This window comes from Lytechinus pictus, chromosome 5 (assembly GCF_037042905.1).
Source record: "Lytechinus pictus isolate F3 Inbred chromosome 5, Lp3.0, whole genome shotgun sequence".
NCBI lineage: Eukaryota > Metazoa > Echinodermata > Echinoidea > Temnopleuroida > Toxopneustidae > Lytechinus > Lytechinus pictus.
Window position 1 is genome coordinate 32,400,665 of NC_087249.1, and position 27,737 is coordinate 32,428,401.

At 35.7% G+C, this 27,737-nt stretch overlaps 1 protein-coding gene across 4 annotated transcripts; it reads left to right on the top strand.

The window, feature by feature from the left end:
- Nucleotides 1-518: 518 nt before the first annotated feature.
- LOC129262087 (uncharacterized) lies at nucleotides 519-25,788 on the top strand. 4 transcript variants are annotated; one of them, XR_010293730.1, is made up of 21 exons: nucleotides 519-739; nucleotides 3,068-3,322; nucleotides 4,081-4,202; nucleotides 6,143-6,205; nucleotides 6,413-6,489; nucleotides 7,421-7,544; nucleotides 7,909-7,977; nucleotides 8,973-9,135; nucleotides 9,641-9,723; nucleotides 10,754-10,837; nucleotides 11,054-11,106; nucleotides 12,912-12,989; nucleotides 13,404-13,464; nucleotides 14,041-14,164; nucleotides 14,887-14,954; nucleotides 18,297-18,404; nucleotides 20,114-20,407; nucleotides 20,746-20,799; nucleotides 22,015-22,104; nucleotides 22,594-23,079; nucleotides 23,661-25,788. XR_010293730.1 is itself a non-coding variant. In XM_064100269.1 (20 exons), the coding sequence occupies exons 2-20, from the start codon at nucleotides 3,139-3,141 to the stop codon at nucleotides 22,765-22,767; spliced, it is 2,073 nt and encodes a 690-aa protein (XP_063956339.1). In that variant the 5' UTR covers nucleotides 578-739; nucleotides 3,068-3,138; the 3' UTR covers nucleotides 22,768-25,788. The 4 variants fall into 4 exon arrangements, 1 of the variants encoding a protein (XP_063956339.1); XR_010293729.1 differs by having other exon boundaries at nucleotides 585-739; nucleotides 22,594-23,210; nucleotides 23,491-25,788; XR_010293731.1 differs by having other exon boundaries at nucleotides 585-739; nucleotides 22,594-23,073; nucleotides 23,645-25,788.
- Nucleotides 25,789-27,737: the final 1,949 nt, after the last annotated feature.

Below are 27,737 nucleotides of genomic sequence, written 5' to 3' on the forward strand. Positions count from 1 at the left end.
CAAATCTCATACAGATAAAGCAGTAAAACTGATACGACACGGAACCTTTGATCGGTTGTAAAGTTGGTATCAGATTGCACATCAACGCCGTCTCCATAGCAACGGGGTCACGTTTTGATCTTAGTTTACACGGTTCGCTGCAAGAAAACATTTGTAATTGTTCCTGCTTTGACACTGTGTGATTGTAATTGAGAAAGATCCGTTTACAATGGTTATTATCTTCGTGTTGATAGAAATACATATCATAGCCTTGAAATGATGGTGGTTTTATTGGGCGGAGAAACACTGGTAGAGAAAATATTAAGCCACAATAATCGATAGCGTCCAACCCTTAAGGCAAACTTTATTAACTCAACAGAGCGAAAATCGATGAAGAAACGTCCTTTTCTGGTTAGAAAGTCATTACGCGGACATAAATGGGCCGAGTCGTTTTGGAATGAGATTGATTTTTCCTCTATTTCTTTTCATCGTTAGGATTTCTTTTGTTCTGTATTGAAAACTTGAAAAGCATTGTGTATAGACAACAGCGTTATGAGAGGATTGAACAAGCTTTATCAAAGGGGTGTACGTGCGAGTCAAAAAGGGGCCAATAACACGATGCATAGCAACACATGCAGCTCCTATTTCTGTGACCGAGTTGGAATATTGGATTAATATTTCGCATTGATTCCATTCATCTCATTTCGTTGACAACATCATATACTTTGATCGTTCGTCGAAATTTAGAGAAAAGAATTAGGTAAGTCCGTTTTTAAAGAGATCTTGATCTGCTTTTGTACAATTAAAGTATAGTTATAAGATATCGGGTGAGAATAATTATACAGAGCTTTCAATTAAAACAAAATCATTGCACTCTGTTTGTCAAATTAGTAATAATATCAAACAAGCCATAAATCAAGCGTCTCTCATTAAGAGTTTGCCATATTCTTGTGAACTGGCCTAAATAAATTCTGATACTATGCAAAAGTTAAAAAAAAAACATCTTGGGAATATTGGTGAGATATCATTGTCATATCACACATGTATCAAGTGAACTCAAATCCCCCATATACCTCAAACATTTAAGATTAGTTAAATAAATAAATTCATATCTCCTACACATCACTCCATTCTGATTCTTAAATTGCTTATAAAAATCTTTGGTAATTTTGTGGACTGTAATTATGACTTACGTATATCATCTTTACATTCCACATACTTTTTTTTTTCGTATATAAGGTAATTTGGAAATGGTTTTGCATGTAAATCTGACCCTATAGCTCTGGTAGGACTATAGTATATCTTCAAAATAATGAGATTGATTCATTCTTGTACAAAAAGTGAAGGATTACATACTTTACGAAAGATATTCTAAAAAGGATGTCTTTCTACATGTACATCCAACCCCATCAGTAGTAGGCCCGGATTATAATACACATGTATTCAACATCGATCGGGCATAATGTAGATTATGCTTCACGAATGATATTCTAACAATGATGTTTTTCAAAGACAAAATCGTTTAAGGAATATTAGTTCTATTATTTTCTGATTTATTTGTTATATTCTCCGGCATGTTATCAGTTTAATGGCATTATATTTGTGTAATGTTGTCTTCTGTAATGATGCATATGCTATCTTGGATAAATAAATGTATCATTTAAAGCACATTCAGATGGAAAAGTGCGAATAATCACAACATAGGCCTATAGTGAAAGCTTTCGAGAACATTGTAACATACTCGGAAATACGTCGGTAATATTTTCCACTCTCTTAATATTCTTTCGACAGACTTTATATTAAGTAAGAAAGTGAATTTTCTTTAAGGTCTTTGCCCTCACCTTCTGTCTTAAATTGATATCGGGAATGGAATGGGGATAGCAGTCTTACCCTCTTTCCATTAAAAAATTTAACAGTAATTGATTCCATTCAAATCATTTCAAAGAAATATATCATTACTATCGCAATCACCGGCGCAATCATTAAGCAGTAATCAAAGGATCAAGTTTCGTTGAGTTATTTCAGCCGATATTGATGTTACTAAAACAATAATCCTTTGTAGCTTGAACATGATTTCAATTATTAGTAATATCAGGATGGGAACTTTGTTTGGCCAATGTTGGTGTTGACCAAAGATCATTATTTAATATCGTTACTACCGTAAGAGTAAAAATTATTATATATTACTGAAAGAATATATTCTTCCAAATAATTTGATACCATATTCATGTGGTATGTGTTAACGCTTGGACGATTAGGAGGTATGATTTGCAATGATGTAAATTTTGATTTGCGCCAAAGTAAGCCATGACTGCAATGAATGGATTCGGATATCAATGACGTCATAATCATACAAGGGTTTCATTAAATTAATTTCAAAACACTTTTTTCAGTAAATTACATTATAATTGTTTAAATTGAATTGGTGGAATTGTAAGGTGTCATTTTTTTTTACTCACACGGTATTTATTTTTTTTACGACGGTTCGATTGAGTGCGATTAAAACTTCAGTTATTTTCGCTCTTATGTATTCAATTCATTTTGATTAATTTCAGATTTTGATGGTGATATACAGATAGAAAAGGGAACTCACTTAATACTCATCCGCTCATCTGACCAATTAAGTCCTTAAACTAGTCTGACTTACTGACTTATGTGCATAGGACGGTGTGTCCATTCGCTTTCCTACAGGTGATCCTTTTCCATCTAGGTCTTCAGCATCCAGTAGAGGGAGACCCACATCTAGTCCCTCCATCTGGAAGGGGGACGTCCTGGTGGTCTCCCCTTGTCAAAGTCATTTCTGTATGCCTGAACTGGAAAACGGTTTTGTGACATACGGCATAATGTGCCCAAACCACCTCAGGCGTTTTTTGTAGCTTCCTCGCATATTGGGTTTTTGATATGTAAGCTCCTCCTGATGTCCGCATCACTGACTTTGTCCAATAAACGTACACCTAAACTAGTTATGTTTACCTTATTTCAAAATAATATTACATTCCTTCGTGCAGGGGGAGTTTGTAGCCATTGCTGTATACCTTTCCGGAATTAATTTAATAATTTATTTGTGTTCTCTTTACTATGTTTATAGCATTGTTGTACATGTTGCAATAAAGATGAACTATTCAGGCTGACAAACTCCTGAACACGAAACCTGCAAAAATGAATTCCCTGACGGTGCGATCCCCAGCACCCTTTCAGCTCCCCCAAATCGAAGAACGCCCCCGAACAAGAACTTCAAAGAGTAGAAAAGGGCGGCTGCCTATCCCAGAGACTGATTCAGGGGCGTATCGGGCCCATTTTAGGAGATGGTGGGAAGATGAAGGTCGTGCAAAATTATACGAGAGTAAGTGGGTTATTATTATTTTTTAATATCTTTCTTGCTGCCTTTCATTGTACCGCGTAATTTGGTGTTTGCTATCATAATACAATTTGCGCCTTTTATTTTTCATAGAAATTCTGTCAAACCCAAGAAACATAGTAATTTCATAGGCCTATATATAGAAACATCGAATTATGTATGATATCAGATAATTTGTTATCCTTTCAGATAGTTTAAACACAATTTAATGTATAATTTATTATTGAATGAAAGAGTGTGGTCTAATTGTTTATTGAATACCATCTAGATAACTATAGTAGACCCTTTGTTTTGAATTTGGCCATAATTAGCGTATTTGACAGAATTCAGTCGTTCATAAGACAGTAACTTAGAATAATTTTTTTACTTGTATATGTATTGATACAAACCGAATCGTATCATTAATGAGCCAAATATTAAAATCTTTTATTGCCTTTTTTTAAAACTTAATCTTCGTTGATTTATCTCAATAGACATCAATTAATAATTTCTAGTCTATTTGTGGATTTTTTATTGTTTACTTTTTTTTATTGTTTACTATAGTTATTTTTCATTCATTCATTTTTCATTAATTGATTAATTCATTCATTCATTCATTCATTCTTTCATTTTCCTTAAACTTATTCATTAGGTTTTCTTTATCACTTTGTTCATTTTCCAACGTCCCGTTCATTGTAATCCATCATGTTATTCTTTATAAAATTATATTCAATCATTAAAAAAATCCATCTTCTATATTCTAGAGGAAGATCCAATGATTGCCATTGGTAATCGAATCACGGAGGTACATGAGATGATAACACCAAGAAACACAAGAGAAATTACCATAAACAGGTTGCAGACTCCTCTTAGAAATAAAGTCAGGGTAAGTGGCATCCTTTGAAGTGATAAATGGTTATAAAAAAATATCACATTTTACCTTTTATTTTGTACATAAAAACCCCAGAAGCATCCCAAAACATTAACTTTCAATTTGTACAAAAAGAGAAAAGAACAGAAATATTTAAAAGTTGATTTATGTTAAATATAAATATTTTCTAACAAAATAAATTTGGAATACAGAGGGGAAGACAAAGAGGGAGAGAAAGAAATAAAGTAAGAGGAATCGAGACAGTGGCGTAACTGGCATATTTCGTCAGGGGGGGGGGGCAAGCGACAAGGATGAGCAAGGTGGGGGGGGGGGGTAGTAGGCATGGACGTATAGGCACATTTTTTTTCAAGGGGGGCTGATAATCATTGCCCAAATATTAACTTCACAGTTTTAGGTCAATTTACACTAAAATACATGTAGTATGAAAATATGAAGCGAGAGCTGAATTTTTTTCTGAAGATTTAGACCTAAAACGATACATTTTCTGCAATTAATTATGAATAGGATGGGTATCTTCCTTAATAAATTATGCGAGCGCGAAGCACGAGCTAAAAATTTTGATATTCCTAACTGGACACTAGACATTCTAAGCAGTTTTACAGGATGGGTATCTAAATAGTCGTGCGAGCGCGAAGCGCGAGCTAAAATTTTTGATATTCCGCCTTAAGGACTGGATATTCTAAGCACTTTTAGTAACCATGAACAAATTGGTTTCTAACTGAATAATTAATTGAAGCGAGCGCAAAGAGCGAGCTGAAAATTTGAGATATTCCCCCCTGAAAAGTGGACATTCTAAGCACCTTTTTTTTTTAAACTATGTACTTCATTTAATTATGAAAAGGATGGAATTTTATGCGAGTGCGAAGCTCGAGCTGAAATTTTTGATATTCCGACCTAAGAACTTGATATTTTAAGCAATTTTTGTAACCGTGAACAAATTGGTTTCTATGATATATTTTTTATTTTTTATATTCGGACCTGAAAATCGGACATTCAACTATTAACAGGATGGATATACCTAAACAGTTATATGTGAGCACGAAGCGCGAGCTGAATTTTTTAAGAACTGGATATATAAGCACTTTTTGTAATCGTGAACAAATTGGTTTCTAACTAATCAATTGACGCGAGCGCGAAGTGCGAGCTGAAAAGTTTTGATATTTCAACCTGAAAACTAGACATTTATCTTAGGTATCCAACTAAAAAATTGATGCGAGCGCGTAGTGCGAGCGAAATTTTTATTGTTATAATCATATTACCTAAAAGTTGTTCTCTACCTTTTTCCTGTCCCTGGTCAGCCCAGTCCATCCTCACTATCGGTACAGAGAGCTCTAAAAGTCTCATTGCGTAAAAATCACAATTTACCGATACTATAAGTGTACAGTTTAGTTGACATTTACCGACACTAAGATGGTGGAACTAAAAAACCGAATCAGTTGGAACAGCCCCGTGTGCCCGACAGTTTATCATTTTTTTCCGACAGTCTGCAGTCCAGTTTTTGTTTCCCCTTTCTCTTAAACTCTTTCTTCTCTTTCCCCTTCCCCCTTTTTCTCTTTCCTTTTTCCTCTTTTCTTTTTTCCCCTTTTTTCGCTTTTTTTTTTGCTTGTGACTCGTCAGGGGGGGGGAGCAGAATCGAGAGGAATATAAACAAGGCAGTAAGGGGTGGAGAGTGGGAAAAAGAAAAATTACAGAAGAAGGGAGGGAGAGGGGGAGTGTAAGGGAGAGAGGGAGAGAGAGGGGGTAGAGGGTGTCCCTATGTGAGGATGAGGCGGAAGGGGAGGGATGTTAAGGGCAACTGGAAGGATAAACTTCTATCTGGTTCCATTCCGTACAGTGTTTACCCTACTTGTTCATAATAACCTATCAATACCAATATTTACATAATTTCAATTAGTTAATTAATCGTGTGTTTATCTATATCTATCTCCTATTAGGAGCTCTCCATCATGACCCCTGCTACATTTCGACGGACCCGACGGCAAACAGTAGAGAAAAAGGTAAACCTCTAATTAGCCATTATCTTATCTTCCTCTACACGAAGTGGTATTAAACTTCAATAGACATGATATTGATTATGTATTTATGGAATTTATTATAGTACTACATGCATATTGCTATGATATTTTGATTTATTCTCTTTTTATTGTTCGTAGTGTATTGTCTTTGTTTGATCAATTCTATTATTGTTTGTTTTTCATTTTTAGTTTGACGCCGCCCATCATTTCTTCAATGCAATAAAATCAGTACTGATTGTCGTCACAATATTCAGACGAAGAAGGAGGTAACAAAATTTGAGCTACAGTTTTTCCATCGTCATAGCATTTAGTTCAATAATATTAGAAGGCTTTAATAATTTTTAGACCGCACATCAAGTTGCACATCTTTGTTAACTTTATATATGCTCAGCTACAGCCGGGGTAATAATAATATACCAAGTATATTTCAGCGCCTTGAGCACTTAATCAATGTGGATTTGGCGCTTTATAAATACTCTATATTATTATTATTATTATATAGTTCAATCATCGTGATGTGTGGATATTCGATCAGCCATATAAATGCATTTATCTTTTTATTGATTTTGTTTTATTTAAGGAATATTTATCATAAATGTGAAAATCATATACTATGATAACGAGATTTTAATATATGAATAGAATGATTAAAAGATCGATGGGTGAAATTACTCGATGAAAAAAATAACTGATTGAGAAAAGGGGCTATAATGGGCAAATTAAAATGGTTTAGTGTATCAAATCGATCCTACGCCGTCATTGACTAATGTTTTATTTAAAGGATCGTGACAGATATTTTTCATGACAATCAATGTATTTCCAAATATCTATTACATTTTCCCACCCCCATATCATATATAATCGCATCACATAAAACCAGAAGTATGTTAACTAAGAGTGAAATAGTGGGGGTGTTATCATGATTTTTCGGGGAGGAGGAAAGATGACCTTACCTTCGTTCTGGATTGGCGATAGGACTATACCCAAACGCTTTCTTCCTTATGCTCATCATTCTTCTTTCTTCCCCCATTCGTCTCTTGTTATGTTTTTTAATCCTTATTGTATTCACTACTGGAAAAAAAAACACAGGGGAGAGGTCGCCCCGCTTCCCATGCTCCCCCCCCCCCCTGTGTTGCTGCCACCGATGAAAGAGAATTTGAATATTCTCATCATCATTCTCGTATTATTTTGTACCAGGTATGTTCAAAGAGGACCGATCAGGGATTCCCTGGATTCAGATATAAGATGTGAAGATTACAACCAAGCTTGGTTCTCAAATCAAGATAAGGAGAACGCAGATACGACTCCACAAAAGACAGTGGTAAGATAGGTTGACATTGTTTTCACATTGACGATTGTAATAAAGTAGATGATGGCAGTAATGAATGATGATGATGAGGAGGAGGAGATGGTGGTTATTATTATGATAATGGAAATGACAACAACAACGACGACGATGATGATGAATGGGAGCTGGTGGTTGTGATAGTCATGGTGGTGGTGAGATGATGGGGGTGAGATGATGATGACGATGATGAGAAGGATGATGATGATGACGATGATAATGATGAGGATGATGATGATGATGGTGATGATGGTGGTGGTGATAGTTCATATTTCGGCGGGTTATATTAAGCATATTTTGAAATATAAATTTTTGTTTCACTGTTTTTACTCACCTACAGATTGGATACGATTATCAGTGCGATTTAAGAATGCAACCCAAATATAGGACTCATGAACAACTTGAAAGGGTAAGTAACTGACACCAACATAATTATACCGGTTTTAAAGGGGAAGTCCACCCCAGAAAAAAATTGATTTGAATAAATAGAGAAAAATTAAACCAGCATAACATTGAAAATTTCATCAAAATTGGATGTAAAACAAGAAAGTTATGATATTTTTAAGATTCGCTTATTTTTCATAAAATAGTAATATGCACAACTCAGCAATATGCAAATTAGAAGTCGATGATATCCCTCCCTCATTATTTCTTTAGTTTTTTTATTGTTTGAATTATATAGTACTTCATTTTTTGTTTACAGATTTGAAAATAAGGATCAACTTGACTGAACCATATAGTATTGAACAATGCTAATCCCACAGGTTCCGGGAGGAATTAATAGTTGTTTCACTTTACACTGAGGAGAAAATTAGAATATTTCATGTTTTATATAATGAAATATAAATAAATAGTGAGTGGATCGCGTCATCGGTCTCCTCATTTGCATACAGACCAGGATATTTTGTGAAATCAAGCGAAACTTTAAAATGTCCTAACTTTCCTATTTTACATCCGATTTTGATAAAATTTTCCATGTTTCAGTGTCAGATTTTTCTCATTTATCCAAATCAACTTATTATTTGGATGGACTTGTCCTTTTAAACAGGTAGATTGGTAATATTTCAGAAAGTGGTAGATTAACTATGAACATGTATGTTTTCCTGTTATTTTATCTGTAAAAGATTTGTACAATTCTGCTTATGCTGCTAACCAATCTTGAGGTAAAATACCATTATTATTATCATTTAAAGATTTTGAGGGGGTTATAAAAAAGGTGCCCCCCCCCCCTTCAACGACGATTGAATATCCATGGGTTTTGAGGGTTTTAGTATTGTCTCGAATTGGGCAAAAATAGGGCAAAATAACAATTTTTTTTCCTTTTTCATTTTTATTCATCTACCTAATTATTACATGTATCTATTTGTTATTCTATATTATTTTGTTATTCTATATTATATTTAGATCGCTCTGAAGATTCGAACCATAAAAACATTCCAGATGTTCCCAACTAAAATTGAAGAGGAGCTTTGTCGTAGGATATCCTACGGGTGCTATGACGATGGACGGGTTCTAGCCTATCAAGGGAGTAATCCACGTCGCTTCTATTACGTCATCTCAGGACAAAGTAAGAAAATATTGATTGTAAAATGATAATGATTACTCAATTTCACCTTTTCAATGTCACCTTATAAATTGATCTTTTTTTAATAGATTAGAAGGTCTTCAGATTTCAGATTTTTTTAGTTAACAGTCTTTGCTTTCAGATAGGTTTTACAAATTGTTTTATTGGTATTATTGTATAATAATGTGATTTTTATTTCATGCAGACCTACTATATTATATATGATATTGCGAAATAATGAAACATGTAATTCATTACGTACTTTTAAATTTGATAGGCATATAGGCATAAGCCCTTTTCAATAGCAACTATTATAATGTAATTGATTGAACGCAATTAACACAAAATTGTCACGTCCCCAATGATATTCGTTTTGCACATATTTAAATAGAATGTTAAGCGGTTGAATAAGTTGACCATGGACACTCTTGCTATAATGGATATACTGAAATATAAGACTTAACAATTGTATCTCATTTTCCATTCATTTCGTTTTTATCATGACCAGTTGGTTTACTGCATACATACAAGTTACAGAGCGGAGAGGTTACGAAACCCGTTGGTGTTCACAATAGTGGATACAGCACTCCGGTAAGATAATATACACAGACGTACAATATAATTTTAAAAAATCGTGTGTTTTAGAATGATTTTTGTTTTCATATGTTTTATCTGAAGAAAAAAAAACGCGTCACCTTTCCATAAAGACAAAGTGGAGCCGTAGTTTTGTTGAATTTACATTAATATATATATATATATATATATATATATATAAATGGCGGCTTGTCATTGTTCGAAACCCACCTTCACCCGACAAAGGAAATTATAATTGGTATAGTGTCGAAAATCTGTCTATCTGACGGTCAATCGGATCGGGGTCGCCCTAGCCACTAACCCGTCTCTGTGGTCTAGTGGTTAAGGCACCGGCGTTCAAAGCTGGGGGCCCGGGTTCGATTCCCGGCAGAGACATTTTTTCGGCATCACCAATTTTTCCAAAGGGTAGATAGCTCTGGGGAACCTTGATTTAAGCTACGCCTACCATTGTTCTCTTCATCCATTTCTTTACAATATATAAATATATATAGGCCTATATATATATATAAATGTGTAAAGTTATACATGTACAACAGCTTTGGCAACTCTTTTATTCAAATATTGTAAAGAAATGGATGAAGAGAACAATGGTAGGCGTAGCTTAAATCAAGGGTTCCCCAGAGCTATCTACCCTTTGGAAAAATTGGTGATGCCGAAAAAATGTCTCTGCCGGGAATCAAACCCGGGCCCCCAGCTTTGAACGCCGGTGCCTTAACCACTAGACCACAGAGACGGGTTAGTGGCTATGGCGACCCCGATCCGATTGACCGTCAGATAGACAGATTTTCGACACTATACCAATTATAATTTCCTTTGTTATGTCGGGTGAAGGTGGGTTTCGAACAATGACAATGACTCTTCGCTGTATATTTAGAAATCCTTACGAAGATAAAAGTTATATTAAGAGTAAAATTCGGAACCAGAGAAGTATAAAGGGATGGAGGTGGAGTTGAGAGGATCGAAGTTAATCAAGTTAGTAATTACCTGATCATTTAATACTTGTTATGTTTTTCTCTTCTTTTTGAAGCGAGAAGAATTGGAGAAACGCACCCCACTCACCTCTCATATGGTATGCAAGGGAAACGTCGAAGTCTTGCTTCTTGAACTCGAGGTAAATCTTTCTATTCATTCCAAATGTAAAATGGTGGAAGGTAAAAGGGAAAGAAAGAGAAAGGGAGAGAAAATAAAAACGAAATAGAGAGGGCGATAGATGAGAAGAACATCGATTAGAATGTCAATAAAATATGTATATTTATAACGAGAGAGAAAAAATATCATCTTGATCAGAAAGACATTTAAGTTTATTTTTAATTTTTCTTATATACAGGACTTCCTTTATCTGATAGATCCTCCGGATGACCCTCCAATTGATTTCTTGAGGTAAATACGTCTCATTACCCCTTAAAAACTATTTACAGCCACCTGAACTTTAACTGAATATAGGAATCGAAAACTTTAAGAGCCCAGAAACTTCATCGTCGCGCCATGTTCGAGTATGTAATTTATTAGCTGGCAATTAGGGATAAGTAAAATTGGGTAATGAATAGGCCTATAGATGTCGTTCTACCATAGTGTGGTCGACTTTTGTATGCCCTATAAGCATGATAAGAACGGAATTTTCGCCTCGTCTCTGTCACGTCTCTAACCATGCAGAGGCGTCGATCCGGGGGGGGGGGCAAATATATCGTTTTGCCCCAATAATTCCTGATGTACAAAAATGAAATAAGATTGTAATGTTACACAAAAATCGGCAAGCAAGATTGAGATACACAACTCGTTCTTTATTTAAAATCGTGCTCAAAATATCCGCTTTTCAGATTGGAATATAAAAATTTTCAGCTCGCGCTTCGCGCTCGTATCATTTCTTTAGCAAAAACCCATACTTTTCATGATTAAATAGGTGAATAGAATGTCCCGTTTTCAGTTCTAAACATCAAAAGAACTCCCGCTTCGATTTGCAATAATCGTTTATTGGATAGGCCTATATATCTTGTTTATTAAAAACGTCAATTAAACTTCAGATCGAAATATCAAAATTATCAGCTCGCGCGCTTCGCGCCCGCGCATCTATTGTTCTTTTAGATACCCATCTTAATCATTGGTACAAAAAATGCTTAGAATATCAAGCTTTCAGGTCAGAATATAAAAGATTTCAGCTCGCTCTCGGCACTCGCATTATCCTGTGTAGTGAGACATGTATCCTCCTCATGAGTCTCTACAAACAGTCCTAAACAGGTACCTTTTTCCTGTTTTCAAGTCAGTATACTAAAACAATTCGGCCTATGTGTGTGTGTGGGTGGGTGAGAATGTGTGAGGGTGGGTGGGTGCGTGAGTGTGTGTGCGTGAGTTTGTTTGATTTGTGTGATCGAGCGCAGATTTTGGCCCCCCCCCCATCTGAAAAATGGATCGACGCCCCTGTAACCATGAAATATTCCCACGCTTCAACCACGCCCACTTTTTTCCATGACCCATGATGAAGGTTGGGAAATAGTGTGTGTGTGTATTTGTTATTCATGGGTCAACGTGAGGGTGGGCGTTTTTGTGTGTGTGGGAGGGGTGGTACTGTCATGATGCTATGACCTCTTTTAAATTCAGATGATTCTTTTCGTAATAATGTGTAATAATGGTAATATTATGTATAATAGTCAACAATAAAATTACATAATGCTTAAATTCTAACACTTCTAATGGGTTGCTTTATAGGATAACGATATAAAGATGGTGGCGTATTTGCAAACTTCAATTACAATATTCTTATCAATTTGCACAAACAAGAATATACAAATTTAAGTTTCAATGGGTCTGAAAATATAAATGAAAAGATAGAACTGAAACTTTACAAGTATAATGACCATAAAACACCAAAGAATAGTAAGGTGAACGTATGATGGTCTTTTCTTTTCTTTTTCTTTCTTTCTTCGAAAGCAACCTTGATGAAATGAGTGACATTCTTATGTGGACTGTCTAACTTAAAAAAATAAAACTGTATTCCTTAGATTGCTTAACAACAAAGGCCTCCGTTGAACCTACGAATACAAAATCCATGTGAAACAAATGTGGACATTTTAAAAATAAAACCAAGTTGTCTGATCTTAAATCTTGAACAAGAGGAGTTTTAGATTATAACTTTCTGCAAACTTGTTAATTATTGATGAATTTTACGAACTTAAATTTTTTTTTTTCAGAGAACAGTCGATGTTCCGAGAGTTTCCAGTTGATGAGTTTCGTCAGTATCCGGACTCCATTCGGTCTCAGTACTATCCGTGAGTGTAGGAAATAGTTTTACAATATAAGCTTTAATATTTTGTCATGCCATCACTATTTACCAAAGTTGTAATAAAAGATGCAAAGTATATTACTGTAATCAAACGAGGGGAATTATCCCTTGACTGCAATTAAGTTATGGTGATTATATTCATTTAAACTTTTTTACCTGATGAGCATGATTCTGTTCAGGTGGGTGTTTCGTAAAGCTGTTCGTAAGTTAAGAGCGACTTTAAGAACGACTGGTGATCCTTTCTTGTGGTAAATGGTATATTCATTGGCGACGGTTTAGCGCATAAGAAAGGATCACCAGTCATTCTCAAAGTCGCTCTTATCTTACGAACAGCTTTATGAAACACCCGCCAGGATCATGATAGGTGACATCTAACCTTGTGTTTTTGTTAATCTTCCAGACCAAACAAAGTGATTTGTGAGGATGCTAATCACACCAAGTGGCTATATCTCGTTATGTCGGTAAGGGTTTAATAAATCTTCGCCTCTCTCTCTCTCTCTATACATCATCTGATCTCTGCCTACCTCTCTTGTCTTAATGCTCGAGCTCGACCTTTATTTCTTTCCCAATAATCGCCTATACCCTGGATTAGGAAAGTATTATGCAATTATCATATTACACTCTGTGATCATAATGTTTATGATGATGATGATGGGAAGGAGGAGGATGATAACGATTGCGATAACGAACATGATGATGATTATGATGATAATGATAATGAGGATGATGAGGATGATGATGATTATTATTATTATTATTATTATTATGAGGAGGAGGAGGATAATGAGGATATTCATGATAATGACGTTGATTATGATGACGATGATGATGACGATTACGACGATAATGATGATTGTAGTGATGATGACGTTGATTATGATGGAGGTGATTAAGTATGGGGGGAAGAAAAAGAAAGAACATTAGAGGAAGAATACCGGTTTTAATAATGATGAAAAAGTGACTTCAACAATGATAAATATATAACATTTGAATGTATTTAATGATAGTTTTGGGGATTACTCCGTTTCTTACAATAGGGTGAATGTTGTTATCTACGCAAGCAGAACATACCAAGCACATCAAACCTCGATACACAGCCCTTGGTAGGAGGGGGTCCTCTAGGCGAGAATAAACGACAGAGGAGACCCTCTCATGCAAACGGTCAGTTTAGTAAAGATGTATTTGAGAGAAAGGATAGTAATTTCATAACATTAAGTAATCTTTCATAAATGTAAACACGAGTTTAATTATTAACTGTACTAGATTGCAACATATTCCTAACGAATGAAATATTGAAATGTGTAAGGATTTGACTAAAATGTGAGTTCTTCCATGGAACAAAAAAAGGAACATTTGGGGATTTTAAATGAATTCATTCTCTTAATTTGATGAACAAAGTTGAAACTTTATCAGTATTCCTGAGTCTGATAGTAGATATTGTCTCCAGTGTGATATTTATACAATGGCATTTCAACGGGTTTAAAAATCACGATATTACAGAATAGTTATTAAACTTTGTTTAGCATGAACATGATAAAGGAATATTTCTTTGCTTTAATCATGAGCGAGATCAGTGTGGTTACAAAATGCTTGAAAGGGGTCCATTACACAATCACATGCATACATTTTCTTTAGAATGTATTTGCATAGAGAAATCTTTTCAGAATTAGCTACTTGTTCCTGTTGGCATGGTAAAACTTGAAATTCATTATTGAATTTCTTAACTTTTTAAAGTACATCAACGCTCATGCATGAGATAAGAGAGGGCGATCGAAGTGAATGAAAACCGGCCATGGAAAATATATAATACCATTTGAATCTTATTATCGATGAACAAAGTTACATTAATGATTCAAGATGATTAATATGGTTTATCATTACAGAAATGATTGAGATGAGTATAGCAAGATATGTCGCAAAGCAGCGTTCATCTGTGCCCTATTTACCTGAGGTAAGTTCATTTTTTTACTGATAAACTTTGTGTCATTTCATTTTGTTTCATATCATATCATGTCATTTCATTTCATATCATATCATATATCATATCATAATCATGTCATTTTATATCAAATCAGATCATAATCATGATGTCATGTCATTTCATTTCACTTCATTTCATTTCGTTTCAGTTCGTTTCATTTCATTTTATATCATATCATTTCATTTCATTCCATTCCATTTCGTTTCTTGTATTTTACTTTCATATCATCTCATATATCATTCAATTCCATGCCATACAATTCCAACTCATTTTATTTCATTTAAACATTATATGAAATTCATTGCAAATTATAGAATAATTCAATTTACGGATGTGATAGCAATTGCCACTTTAGTTATCAAATCCATAGAAGTTTTTTTTTAGATAAATATCATGAATATTTGACAAACATGATTGTCAATCAAGAACATATTTTTGTAATCAAATCATATTCACTCATGAACTATACGTATTCATATTGATTAGTTCAATGTATTTGGAGTTTTCTATTTTCCAATATTAACGAATTACGCCATTTGACAACAGATTATGTCAGATAAATATATTAAAAAAACCCACACAAATTGTCTCAGAAATGAGAAAAATTAAACCAAGAATAGAGGCCGTAATATGTTATCCTGCATTAATCTGGGTCAATTTCTGTTTTCTATTGATGTTGTACTCTTATGCATTGGGGTGGCATTCAACCAGCAATTTTCTAGTATCCTTTATAAACTATAGCTTGTCTTTTTTTTTGTTATTTTCATATTTTGAAGAATGCCTATATAATTCAGAATATTGTGCACTCTCCTGTGTGATTGGGTTTCTTGATACTATAAGGTCATAAGAAAGGTGATTAGGATATGATACGAATTGATATACTTCTTTTAATCCACCATCATGGAAAGACAGAATGATTAGAAATTGTTCGAATCACAATTAATTTGAAGATTCTGAGATATCTAAACAGATCTCTCAAGGAAATCTGTTTTCTCAGAAGATCAGTAAACGTGACAGGATATCTTCATATATTATTCTGCACAAAGTCATACAAAATCTAGTAAATAAAAGTAAATCAAGGACACGTGTTATAGACACGCAGTGGCCGCGGAACGGTTTTCAAAGTAGGGGGGGGGGGCTGACCATGCAAAAAATCTTATGGTCATTTTTACGTATTTGTACAGTTTTGGAAAAAAAAGTGGGGGGGGGGCTGAAGCCCCTCAGTCCCCCTGCTACCGCGGACCCTGACACATAGGGGGCTTGAGTCCCCTTCCTTGCCTGAAAGTTTGACAAGCGAAAATAAAGGGTCATCTGTCAAAATTGTTGCCCAATTCGTCGCCGAAAATTTTGACAAGCAAAAAAAAAAGGTCCTCAGTAAAAATTGTTGTTGAATATTTCTTCCCGAAAAAATGTTTTCCTTCCCTATTATTTCATCATGTTGTCTTTTCAATAACAGCACACACAAAGATGAAACAGATAGATTGATTTTATGGTGCTTATACTGTGTGCGGGTATACTATAGGATCCGATGACCGGGCTGATAATAATTGCAATGTAAATTGGTTAGGAACAGAATGTAATAAACGCTATATAAATGTAACTTTTATTATCATCTATTTAAACACAATTAAAAAGCCAAAACGGTTTCAAGACTGATTTCCATCGGGGGGGGGGGGGGGGAGGTAAGACAATTAAATTAAAATGGCCTTTCATATTGATTCAATAGCATCTTAACAGTCTGTGCTATCCATCACTTCTATCTAATTTTTAGATTACCATTTATCCACTCTCGATGCTCGATGCAGCAGTTTTTCATAACTGAACAGATCAACACTGCAGTATAAAATAATAAATAAATGAATAAATACATGAACGAATAATTAAGTAGATAAATAGTAAACATTTCAAACAGGTAAAAGAATTAATAGCAACAAAATATATATGAACATAAACAAGAAACAACCATAAAAGAATACAAACGGATCGTAGTAGTGTAGTAGTCGGTAGTATGGGAGGAGGGAGACAAGAAGAGGAAGAAGAAGAGGAAGAAAAGAAAAAGAAAGGGAAGACGAAGACGAAGAAGATGAAGAAGAAGAAGAGGAAGAATTGATATTAGAATTTGTATTGAATAACCATTAACTAAGAATGTAACAGTGAACTATGCTTGTGTATATATCACAATAACTCAAGATAACAGTTAACAGAATAGGAAGTAAAACGTTAAGAAACAGTGGGCAAATTGGAATTAATGTCTGAACGAAAAACAATTTTTGTACTTTCATCATGTTCATAAATCAAACTTATACTCACATGTATTGCACATTGTTCTCTATATGTTTCAACGAGAATTTGAAATAAATAAATGCAGTGAAATGAGGTTAGCTAGAATTTATAACCGAACCCTATATATACTCACAAACAAGATCATTTAATATTGAAAACCCACGTCTTCTTTGTAGGACAATAGTTAGTTTTAACAATCACTCCGCAGACGCTTTATGGAACGTAGAAAATATTGTCAAAAGCCCTTCATGACAGAGCAGTCTTTGTCGAAATCGGTGATTCAAAACCCCATTTTCGTCTGTGAATCTGGACAACGACATATTTGCAATATTTCGTCAGCTCAGAATTTTACAAGGATCAGTTGTCCCGGTACATCAATTATCGACAAAGACCCCTCAGCTGTTCATTGTGATTTGACGGGTATTTTGAATAGATTTATTATGTTGTAGTATCCGTCCCCGTTGTAATTGCGAAAAAATGCTTTTATTCAACCTGCTAAGAAATTTTACAGTACCGCAACATATTTTAAGTCATTCTATTGCAGATTGATTACAAAATGCGTTCAATGTCCCGCTAGGCTCTGATATTATATCGGCATACTCTGTTGATTCGCTGTGTCAATTTGAAATAACAAAGGAATACTAAGAAATGTTGATAATGTAAGAAGCGTTGATAATTTGTGTCGATTGAGAATTTCGCACAACCAATGTATTGATCTATGTCGAAAACGTAAATACCAAATATGCTTATTTTGTTATGACAAAAATATAGAAGTTGTATGATATGAATGCCAAAGAAACAATAAAATAAAATCAAAATCAAACCCAATCTAATATTATATGATTATGAATTTGTAAAGAATATCATATTACAACAGAAAATAGCAAAAGAGCATGAAATACGCCAAAACAATATGGAGCAGGAAGCCAAAAGCACATTATGACAACCAGGAAATTCAAACAAAGGACATCTTATATTAAGGATTAATAATTATTTCTTATTTGTGCGCATATATTTTTTAATTTCAAGATCCGAACATCTATTGCTGAAGACACAGTGCCCACGACTAATAATCCTCACGGTCAATCTATCGGATTTCCGCCTATTTCAAGAGAGGACACGAGATCTCTATCACCGGTGAGTAGGATAGATGTCCGTGAATGCCTGTTATAATAGATTGTATGATTAAGTCAAGAGTTTAGAGTATTATCCCCATGGTAACATACCGCCATATATCCTCATTTCCAAGGAGTCATTTTTTTTTACTCCTGAAAGAATGAGCCGAGAGTCGACTCTATTTTGATTTAAAGAAACTCGGGACCTAAACGATTTTCACTCGAGATGGTTTTAAATCAGCTAAGTAATGACCCCGGGGGGGGGGGGGTACTCGACCAAAAAAGTGGTAGGTGTGTGCCGCGGGCGAGACAAAAACCGGGGGCCTTGGAGCGGACTTATTGTAAAAAGGAGGGTCCTCGGAACGGGCTTCGGAACTACAAATGTTTGTGAAAACGGGGGTCCTTGGAACGGGTCGCCTGCGTGTGCATCCCTATGGAACGGGCAGACGTGTATGCAGCTCGCCCAGCGGCACGGGCGCCGGGTGCGCTCGCGCAGAGGCGATGGTCGGACAGCGCTCTGCGGCCGCTTTTCACCAAAATTGCAGCTCATTGTGGCGGATCAATGCGACCGGAACGGCGTAACGAAAAATATGCGAAGCTTTGGAGCGGATTTCTTTCTTCTTTTCTCTCGATAAGAAGAAAATGCTATGCTTCGGAGCGGATTTCTTAGTTGTTTTTCTCTATTAGATGAAAATGCTATGCCCCGTGGAACGGAAATTTGAGTGTAAAAATGGGGGTCCCCTCCGCGGCACATACCCACTATGCATTATATACTGAGTGCCCCCCGGGTAATGACTAACTATATCAAAGTATCGAATATTGGTCTCTTCAACTAGCATGACTAGTAGCTGACGCCATCTTGAGTCAAAACTCCACAGAAAAAGTAAAGTGCAAGGTGGTTAAAGGACAAGTCCACCCCAACAAAAAGTTGATTTGAATAAAAAGAGAAAAATCAAACTAGCATAACACTGAAAACTTCATCAAAATCGGATGTAAAATAAGAAAGTTATGACATTTTAAAGTTTCGCTTAATTTCACAAAACAGTTATATGCACACCCTGGCTGGTTTGCAAATGAGGAGACTATGACGTCATCCACTCACTATTTCTTTTGTATTTCATTATATGAAATATGAAATATTCTAATTTTCTCCTCATTGTCAAGTGATACAAAGATTAATTCCTCCCTGAACATGTGGAATTAGCATCGTTTAATACTATATGGTTCAGTCAAGTTGGTCCTTATTGTCAAATCTATAAAAAAATATTGTATAATTCAAACAATTAAAAACAAAAGAAATAGTGAGTGATGGACATCATCGACTGACTCACCTAGTTATGCATATCACTGTTTTGTGAAAAATAAGCGAAACTTTAAAATGTCATAACTTTCTTATTTTACATCCGATTTTGATGAAATTTTCAGCACTATGCTAGTTTGATTTTTCTCTATTTATTCAAGTCAGCATTTTCCTGGGGTGGACTTGACCTTTAAATATAATTAAGAGAGAGAGAGAGAGAGAGATAAAGCAAGTATCAAAAGGGTGCTTTGAATTCACCATCAGCCTATATTAATCACAGGGCTACTCTTATTTGGATGAACACTGAGATGTTTTTAATGTTCTGATTAACCTGGGGTGTTTATCACGATTATTCACATTGTATCTATATTTTGAAAATCTCATTAAAATCCGAAATGAAACCGAAATTTCTTCCACAATTTTGCTAACAGCATAGCTTATCGTCACGGCGAGCCAGCATGGTGGGCTACTCCCACGACCTTCCTGCCCTGGCTCGTCACAACGACATCGTAGAAGATCCTCTTCTTCCTGATACCCGGTCGAGGTCGAGACAGCGTCGCAGCAGTATGTTCCTTACTGAACGGAGCCGGACGGACGCCTCTCTATCACGGGCTCAAACACGGCAACGCACCCAAACGTTCCCTTTTGGCGGCAGAGGGGCCCGGGGAAGGATACAGAAGCGCGTTTTTCTTCAGCTCGGAAAGCTACAACCAGGAGACATATTCGTAAGATCAGATACAGAGTGTATTAGCCTATTTATTTTTCATGTCCACAGCTCAGCTATGTAATTGAAAATAAATATTAGAAAAGTTAACGATGTTTTAGATTCATGAATTATGATTTTTTTTTACAAAGCCTTTCTAATAATCGAAGAATAAAGCAGTAGAATGACTAAAAATAGTCCTGCTTGATTTCATTTGCAGTGTTATATTGCTCCAGACCCAGAATGCTAGTCTCATGATTCATTTTGCTACAATTTGTTGGAATACCATTTTATAAAACCAATCGTGCTTTTGGGTGGTCGTTAATTGCTAAGTCTTGTCCTTGTCATCATATTCTACAGGGGTTAAATGAAGTCGCAGGAACACTACGAGTGGAACCATCAGGTGTTAGTGTGGTAAGTGTTGGTATAATCATTAATTTGATGATAAATTGTCTTAATCTCAAAGACTAGCAGATGATCACGTTCTCATTATTTTTATTTACAGAAGTTATTACTGCTCCTTTATCATGTTAATGGGGTGCGAGAAATGCCAAATTGCTTGTAGTTTCTTTTCATTACAACTTGACTCATGATATACAACTTTTCTTCTCGAAGGATGTAGGGCGCTATTATAGGACCGAGTGTTACATCAAATAAGGAACCTTAAAGTATGTGTTCAGATACATGTTTTCATAAAATTAACTTAACTGCAAATTTTGTATACTCAACTACCATAAGAAAATCCTTTTCACCATAACATCACTGTTTTCATTGAAATTTAACCCAGACAAATCTGTAAGATTCTCTTGGTTATGCATCGAGGTACTTAACTTTCAGCTAATTGGAGTACTATTCTTTTTACGAGAGTCATGTCGTTCACAGGTCTATTGATCTAATAGTCCCGTTAAACCTTGTAAAGTGTGACAAATGGAGGGAAACGTATACGTGGGAATAAACCTAACCCGGGGGGGGGGGCCACTTACATTGACGAGTGGATACCATGCGCGACCAAAAAAACACGTAAAAAGGATGTCTTTTTCACGATAGGGCACGTTACGTACGTAACGTGATAAGGGTGTCAAAAACACAAAAATAATGAAAAAAGGGTATCTATTTCGCTAGGAAAATTACGTGTTTAGGGTCGAATTTGCGGGGATGATAAAACAAAATTAAAATGTTTTATAAAGGATGTCCTTTTTGCCCCCAACACTTCGTGTTTAGAGTCCGATTTGCGCGAGGTGTAGAAGTTGGGGTCGTACTAAACCAAATAAGGTAAAGCCGATGACCGAAGGACCCGTAACAATAAAAACATTCCTGTACTTGTTTAGGGGTTCATTTCAGGGAACATTTGCCAAGAGGATCGTTTTGTTTCCAATACTTGTTAAGGGTAGGGTTTCACACGCCAATACTTGTTAAGGGGTGCATTTTCAGAATATGGAAATTACGTGTTTAAGGTGCTTTTCGAGACCCCATGGTCGCGCATGGTATCCACTCGTGAATGGAAGTGGCCCCCCCCCCCCCCCCGGGAAACCTAACCATGAGATGGATGTAAAATGATCGACAGAATACAAAAAAAAAGTTGATAGAAATCTGGAAAAATACCAATATCATTTATTTCACTTTTTACAGGTTAGTGGAGGGGCTGAGGTGATCTCGATTAGCAAACGGTTTTTCAGGCAGCATGCTGGTGTGATGACGCTGCTTAAACTTGAAAGCATGGTAAGTGCCAACAATTTCAATTTCTGCAAGTACATTAATACCTGCATGATTACCTTGAAACTCAGTTCCCGTTTTCTGCCGAGATTGGGGGAAAACCAACGTAACTACTCGTGACGGCAATAAAATGAAAATACGAGCCATCGTCTTGAGTGGAGTGGTCTGCTGTTTATAAGACTGTCTTGATAGCGAGTAGGGGCCTATAATTCCATTAAAATGAGACAAGAACGGCAGGAAATAAGGGTTTATAACTCTGTGTGAACTTCCTGCGTGAACTTCCTGTGTGCTCTTATTTCCTTCTATTTACAATTTAGTCATTCTTTCATTTCTCCTTTTCTATAGACAATTTTCATTTTAGTTTGAAATCGTGTGCACACACAAGGGCGTTTTGTAGAATGTTCAAAGATGCCATGGCTCTTCGAAATTTGTCAAGCTGCTATTCTAGTCCTTAATATCATATTCGTCTTAATCTCCTTTTTTGAAAAATTATAGCTGCAAGAATTTGTTTCGGAGGAAGATGCAAAAGACCTTTTGCGTGAGGAAAATACATGGAAGCGATATAAGGAGGCACTTGTCAGTAAAGTCGCGACGAAAAAAGCCGAAAGGAATTCCAGAGGGAGGAGAGGGATTCGAGTCAAACTCAACCCACTAGCGCAGACGTTATGACGAATGGCTGACGGAAATAAGCGAGTGTGACCGGTTATAAACAAAATATCAGGCATTTGCTTTTACAAGATAAATGACTGTCGTCAATCGAAACGAATTACACAGAATGCAAAAGGGATGAATGCTAAACGGAAATTGCCGAGTAGAGACAAAAACTCACGAACAAATTATCCAATGCGATTAAAAGTTATCAGATAAGAAAACTAGATCAATAAAAAAGCCGTTTCGTGAAAACAGGAAAAACAATAAGAAAATTAATTCTTGAAAATTATTAACGAATCATTGATGTAATGTAATTCATTTGCTGTATTTGTTTCTTAAAGGGAAATGAAACCTTTGGAACAAGTAGGCTTGTGTCGAAACAGAAAAATCAAAGAATAAGAACAAAGAAAGTTTGAGAAAAATCGAACAGATATTTAGAAAGTTATGAGCATTTGAATATTGCAATCACTAATGCAATGGAGATCCTCCCATTGGCAATGCGACAATGATGTGTGATGTCACGTGTGAACAACTTTCCCTTTGTTGGACTATAAAATACCCTCAAAGTGTCTCTTTTTGCTTTTTCTTATGGTGATACAAACTCTTTATCCATGATGTATTCTTTAAAAATCTGCATTACATGCCCTCCTATAGAAAGAACACATGGTGTACTGATAGATGTAATAAAAGTGGCAATTTAAGTGAAATATATACTACAGTTATGGGGAGAGTTGTTCACAGGTGACATCACACATCTTTGTCGCATTGCCAATTTTAGGATCGCCATAGCATTAGTGATCGCAATATTCAAATGCTCATAACTTTCTAATTATTTGTCCGATTTTTCTCAAACTTTCGTTGATCTGTTTCTTTGATTTTTCTGTTTTCACACAAGCTATCTTGTTCTAAAGGTTTCATTCTCCTTTAACTTACTCAGAATTATACCCTCCGCTTTTATGTGGATAAAACATCGATATGCGATGTTAAAGGCCCCGGCCTATTTGAATATTGCAAAGGGGAAGAATCCTTTGAGGGAAATAATCATAGATTGCAGACAAATCAAGTAGTATTGCAATCTACTTACCAAATTGCCAATCTAAAATTGGCATAATAGTCATAGTGATGTCAAATAGCCATAGTATTCATATTACCTTTCTGATTTCTGTTAACTTTCATGAGTCCATTTTCTTCTTTTCACGCTTTAAAATAATTTTATTACCAAGGTTTGATTTCCCCCTTTGAACGGTATAAAATGGTATATAAACTTACTAGGATAAATCCTAAAAAGTGGAATATAAGTTATTATTACCAAAACTAGGTAGTGTATGTAATGTGAAGAGGATCTTAACTTCTTCCTACAGAAGAACAAAATGACGAATTGAGTCGGTAATCGTTTTGTCCTACAAGTTTTAAATAAAGATTTTTACCCAGTTTATGCATGCTCATTTAATCAATGATGAGTAAAAATATTTTCGTAATAATTATTAATTGCTCTTGTGAACATATCTATAACCTTTTATAACAACGGATTTTCAGATTTGCTACGTAATAATAAGATATTATTTCCTATAAAGTTTTTCATTAGTCATTCAGAATATGTAAGTATACGATGTATACCAATAGATAGACAAATATTATCAAAGCTGTGTGAAATAACACTTGGTAGTTATAACGACGTTATTTGTCTTATTTTGCAACCTAAATAACATGAAAAATGATTGGGTACATTTCTACGCAAGATTTATTAGCACAATATCGGTGAAGACGATTTCGAAATGTGACTGCATTTTTTACAAGTAACAACTATGATATATCTTCATTGCCCTTACATCAAAAACGTGATTTTCTTGCTTTTAAATGACCCCCTATATTAGATCGAATGTCTCACAAGACAATGTTGTTATTTCCATACGGAACATTTTCACATGAAGATTTTGTCAATTTCTTGAGGAAACCATGACTATTTATTGATTCATTATTTATATTTTCAGTTTTATTCAATAAGGGCGGCCTCGTCAGTTAACAAACTGCTGTCCTTGAGGGCCCTGAGATAAATATCAATATGTACAGTATTTACAAAGAATGAATACATGAATCAAAATGGCATACACTAAAACAACAGATATATAAGAAACATTTAAAATGTTAAGATAAAGGAAAAAGAAAAGGCAATTGGATACTGCTGAATACGATTTAACGGGAAAAGGATAAATGACTGGTAACAGAGTAATGTTCAATTGATTGGTAATAATTTGAGTACAGATTATTACATATTGTCTGTCTGCATTTTTATGATGCGTGGACAAACTGATTAATGCCTAGAGGCAATGCTATGATAACTGTTCAAACCAAGACCCATCTTTTCTTATTCAGTTCACAATCACTGAATCATATTTCAAGATCTCATCATTCACGCAATACTGCCATATATCATGATTCGTTTTATGTATCTATTTCTTTAGAATTGCCTTAATCCCCATTCCATGCCTACCCCCACTACAAAATAAGGTAATTATATTTCTTTTTTTGTACTAGTTATCTGTACGTTTATGTCCCGTGTGCTCCGGGAAGAGGGTGGGGGTACTTCCATTACACTGAAGTGAATATCATGCTCGTACAATGGCTTTAAAATAGACCCTTGACAATATGCATCCTTCGATCTCAGAATACCCTCAAAGAGTGTTTTGTCATGTTTTCACCCACGCTTAACAAGCGGGGCGGGGGGGGGGGTGATTTAATACTCAAATGTTTTATTTGCTGCACATCAAAAGTTGCCCACCTTGTATTGGCAGCCCCCCCCCCCCCCATCCCTTCTATGGCTTATTTGCGAAGCAACAGAAAGAGATAAATCTATCTTGCGATGAATTGTTTTTAATGTGTTTTACATGCTATTTTAATTTTTACATTGGAGGGTATAGGCCTTTGGTTAAAAAAAAATCTGTGGCAATATTTTTAACACATATTTAGACGGATGTACATTTCACTCGATCTTGTAACATATAAGATAAATTTTACAAGATTAGAAATTTACAAGATGAACATTCTAGTAGATGTGTTATTTATTACAGAGTGAGTGGGTGTGTGTGTGAGGGTGACTCTGTGTGTATCTCTCTCTATCTCCCACTCTCTACACGCTATTGTTTTTTTAACATTCGATTGAGACACCAACCATAGTTACATATATTTTGGCTAAGCCACGTAAGCTGTAAGAGTAATCGAATTCTGAATCGTAATTGACGAGCTGAAATTTATAATGTTTTTGTATGTCGGCGAACTGTTCGGTTTACTTTATGACACCTATGTAGAGGAGACACTACAGCGGCTTCAAATATGGGGGCTAAAACTCTAACATAGAAAATGAAATAATTATTAAATACAATGCAACAAAGGATTTATGTTTTCGTTTCTTAAGAAACGACACGTTTAACTGAAACTCATGTCCAGTGACGGGGGAGGGGGTAATCTCTTTAACCCGGAGTTATTACACAACCCCCCGCCCTCTCCTCTTGAGCCATTGCAATGTTGCTTCTGACGACATCAATCATGACAATAAATGTCGATGTCTCCAATCAACAATCTAACCTAACAGCGCCTTCCAAATTGACAATGTGGGTGGATATTAATGTACATTCGCGTGTATACTTCGCTTCAAGTAATTACAACCGCCATGTGAAACGAAGTCTCGCCGCTAGAATTAAATATGAAATAAAGGGCATCTTTAAATTTCAAATTTCATTAGTTCGACTGGCTACGTTGTCATGGGCGACTTGGGTTGAAATTAAGATTGACAAATTAGCACCTAGCTGTCAGTATAATTGTAATCCAATGTAAAATCTGAGTATTGGGGGGGGGGGGCGATCGATGCAAGTTGGTTAAGATGAGAGACAATAAAACTGATATGGTTTTGTAAGTTTAGACAATGGTAGAGATAGATAGATAGATAGATAGATAGATAGATAGATAGATAGATAGATAGATAGATAGATAGATAGATAGATAGATAGATAGATAGATAGATAGATGAAATGAGTGTTTGAGTGAGAGAGAGGACACTCTACTCGGATCGAGAGACAAAAAGAGGGGGATATGGAGAGAGAAAGCGATCTGTGAGGTTTGGTAAGGGTGTGTGAGTGTGTGGGTTAGTGTGGGGGGGGGGACTGCGTCTTTATAAGAGAGAAAGAAAGAGAAAGGGAGAGAGCGAGCTGAAGGACACGTACATGTAGAATGATTGGAATGATGTTCGGGCATATACGGATTCTTGGATGATCGAATATTGTGTTGATGATTATGCTGAGTGTGTGGGTGACAGTGGGAAGGTCTGGTGTGTGTGTGTTGCAAATAGATATAGACCCCCCTCCCCGAGTCCAGGATTAGTGACAGATAGAGGGGATACCCCTACAGGAAAGAACGCAGTGTTACACATCTGTTCAAAATAACTAAGTTGACTATATGAAGATATGATTAATTCTTTAAACATGCCAAATTAAATTTAACACGATAGACGACTTTCACCGCGTTCCACTCTGAACACACTGTGGGACACTATGTTCTTTTAGCAGGGAAATGTGTGTGTGTGTTTTATGTAAGAAAAGAATAGGGAACGAGTCATAATAATTTGAAGAGTGGAGGAGTCAGTATAGGGAGTTCGATGTGATAAAGAACACGTTGAGTGAGTGTGTGTGGATTTGTGAGGATGTGCGGGTGTGTGTGTGGGAGGGGTGGATTCGTGCGTGCATGTGTTGGACTTTCCGCTTTTGACAGACGCGTACCAATCAGATGCATGATTAACGACCAGAAACCTTCATTGATATCACTATCTAAAAGACGTTACCCATGCATCTGTCATACAGGTGCACTCCATGCACCCCGCCCAGCGCCACGACGCGTACATGCAAGTGTGTCACTTTAAAATTTGTGTGTGGGTATGTATGGTGGCCCTGAAGGGACATCGCAAATAGACCAAATCGCGAATATTCACGACGAAATTC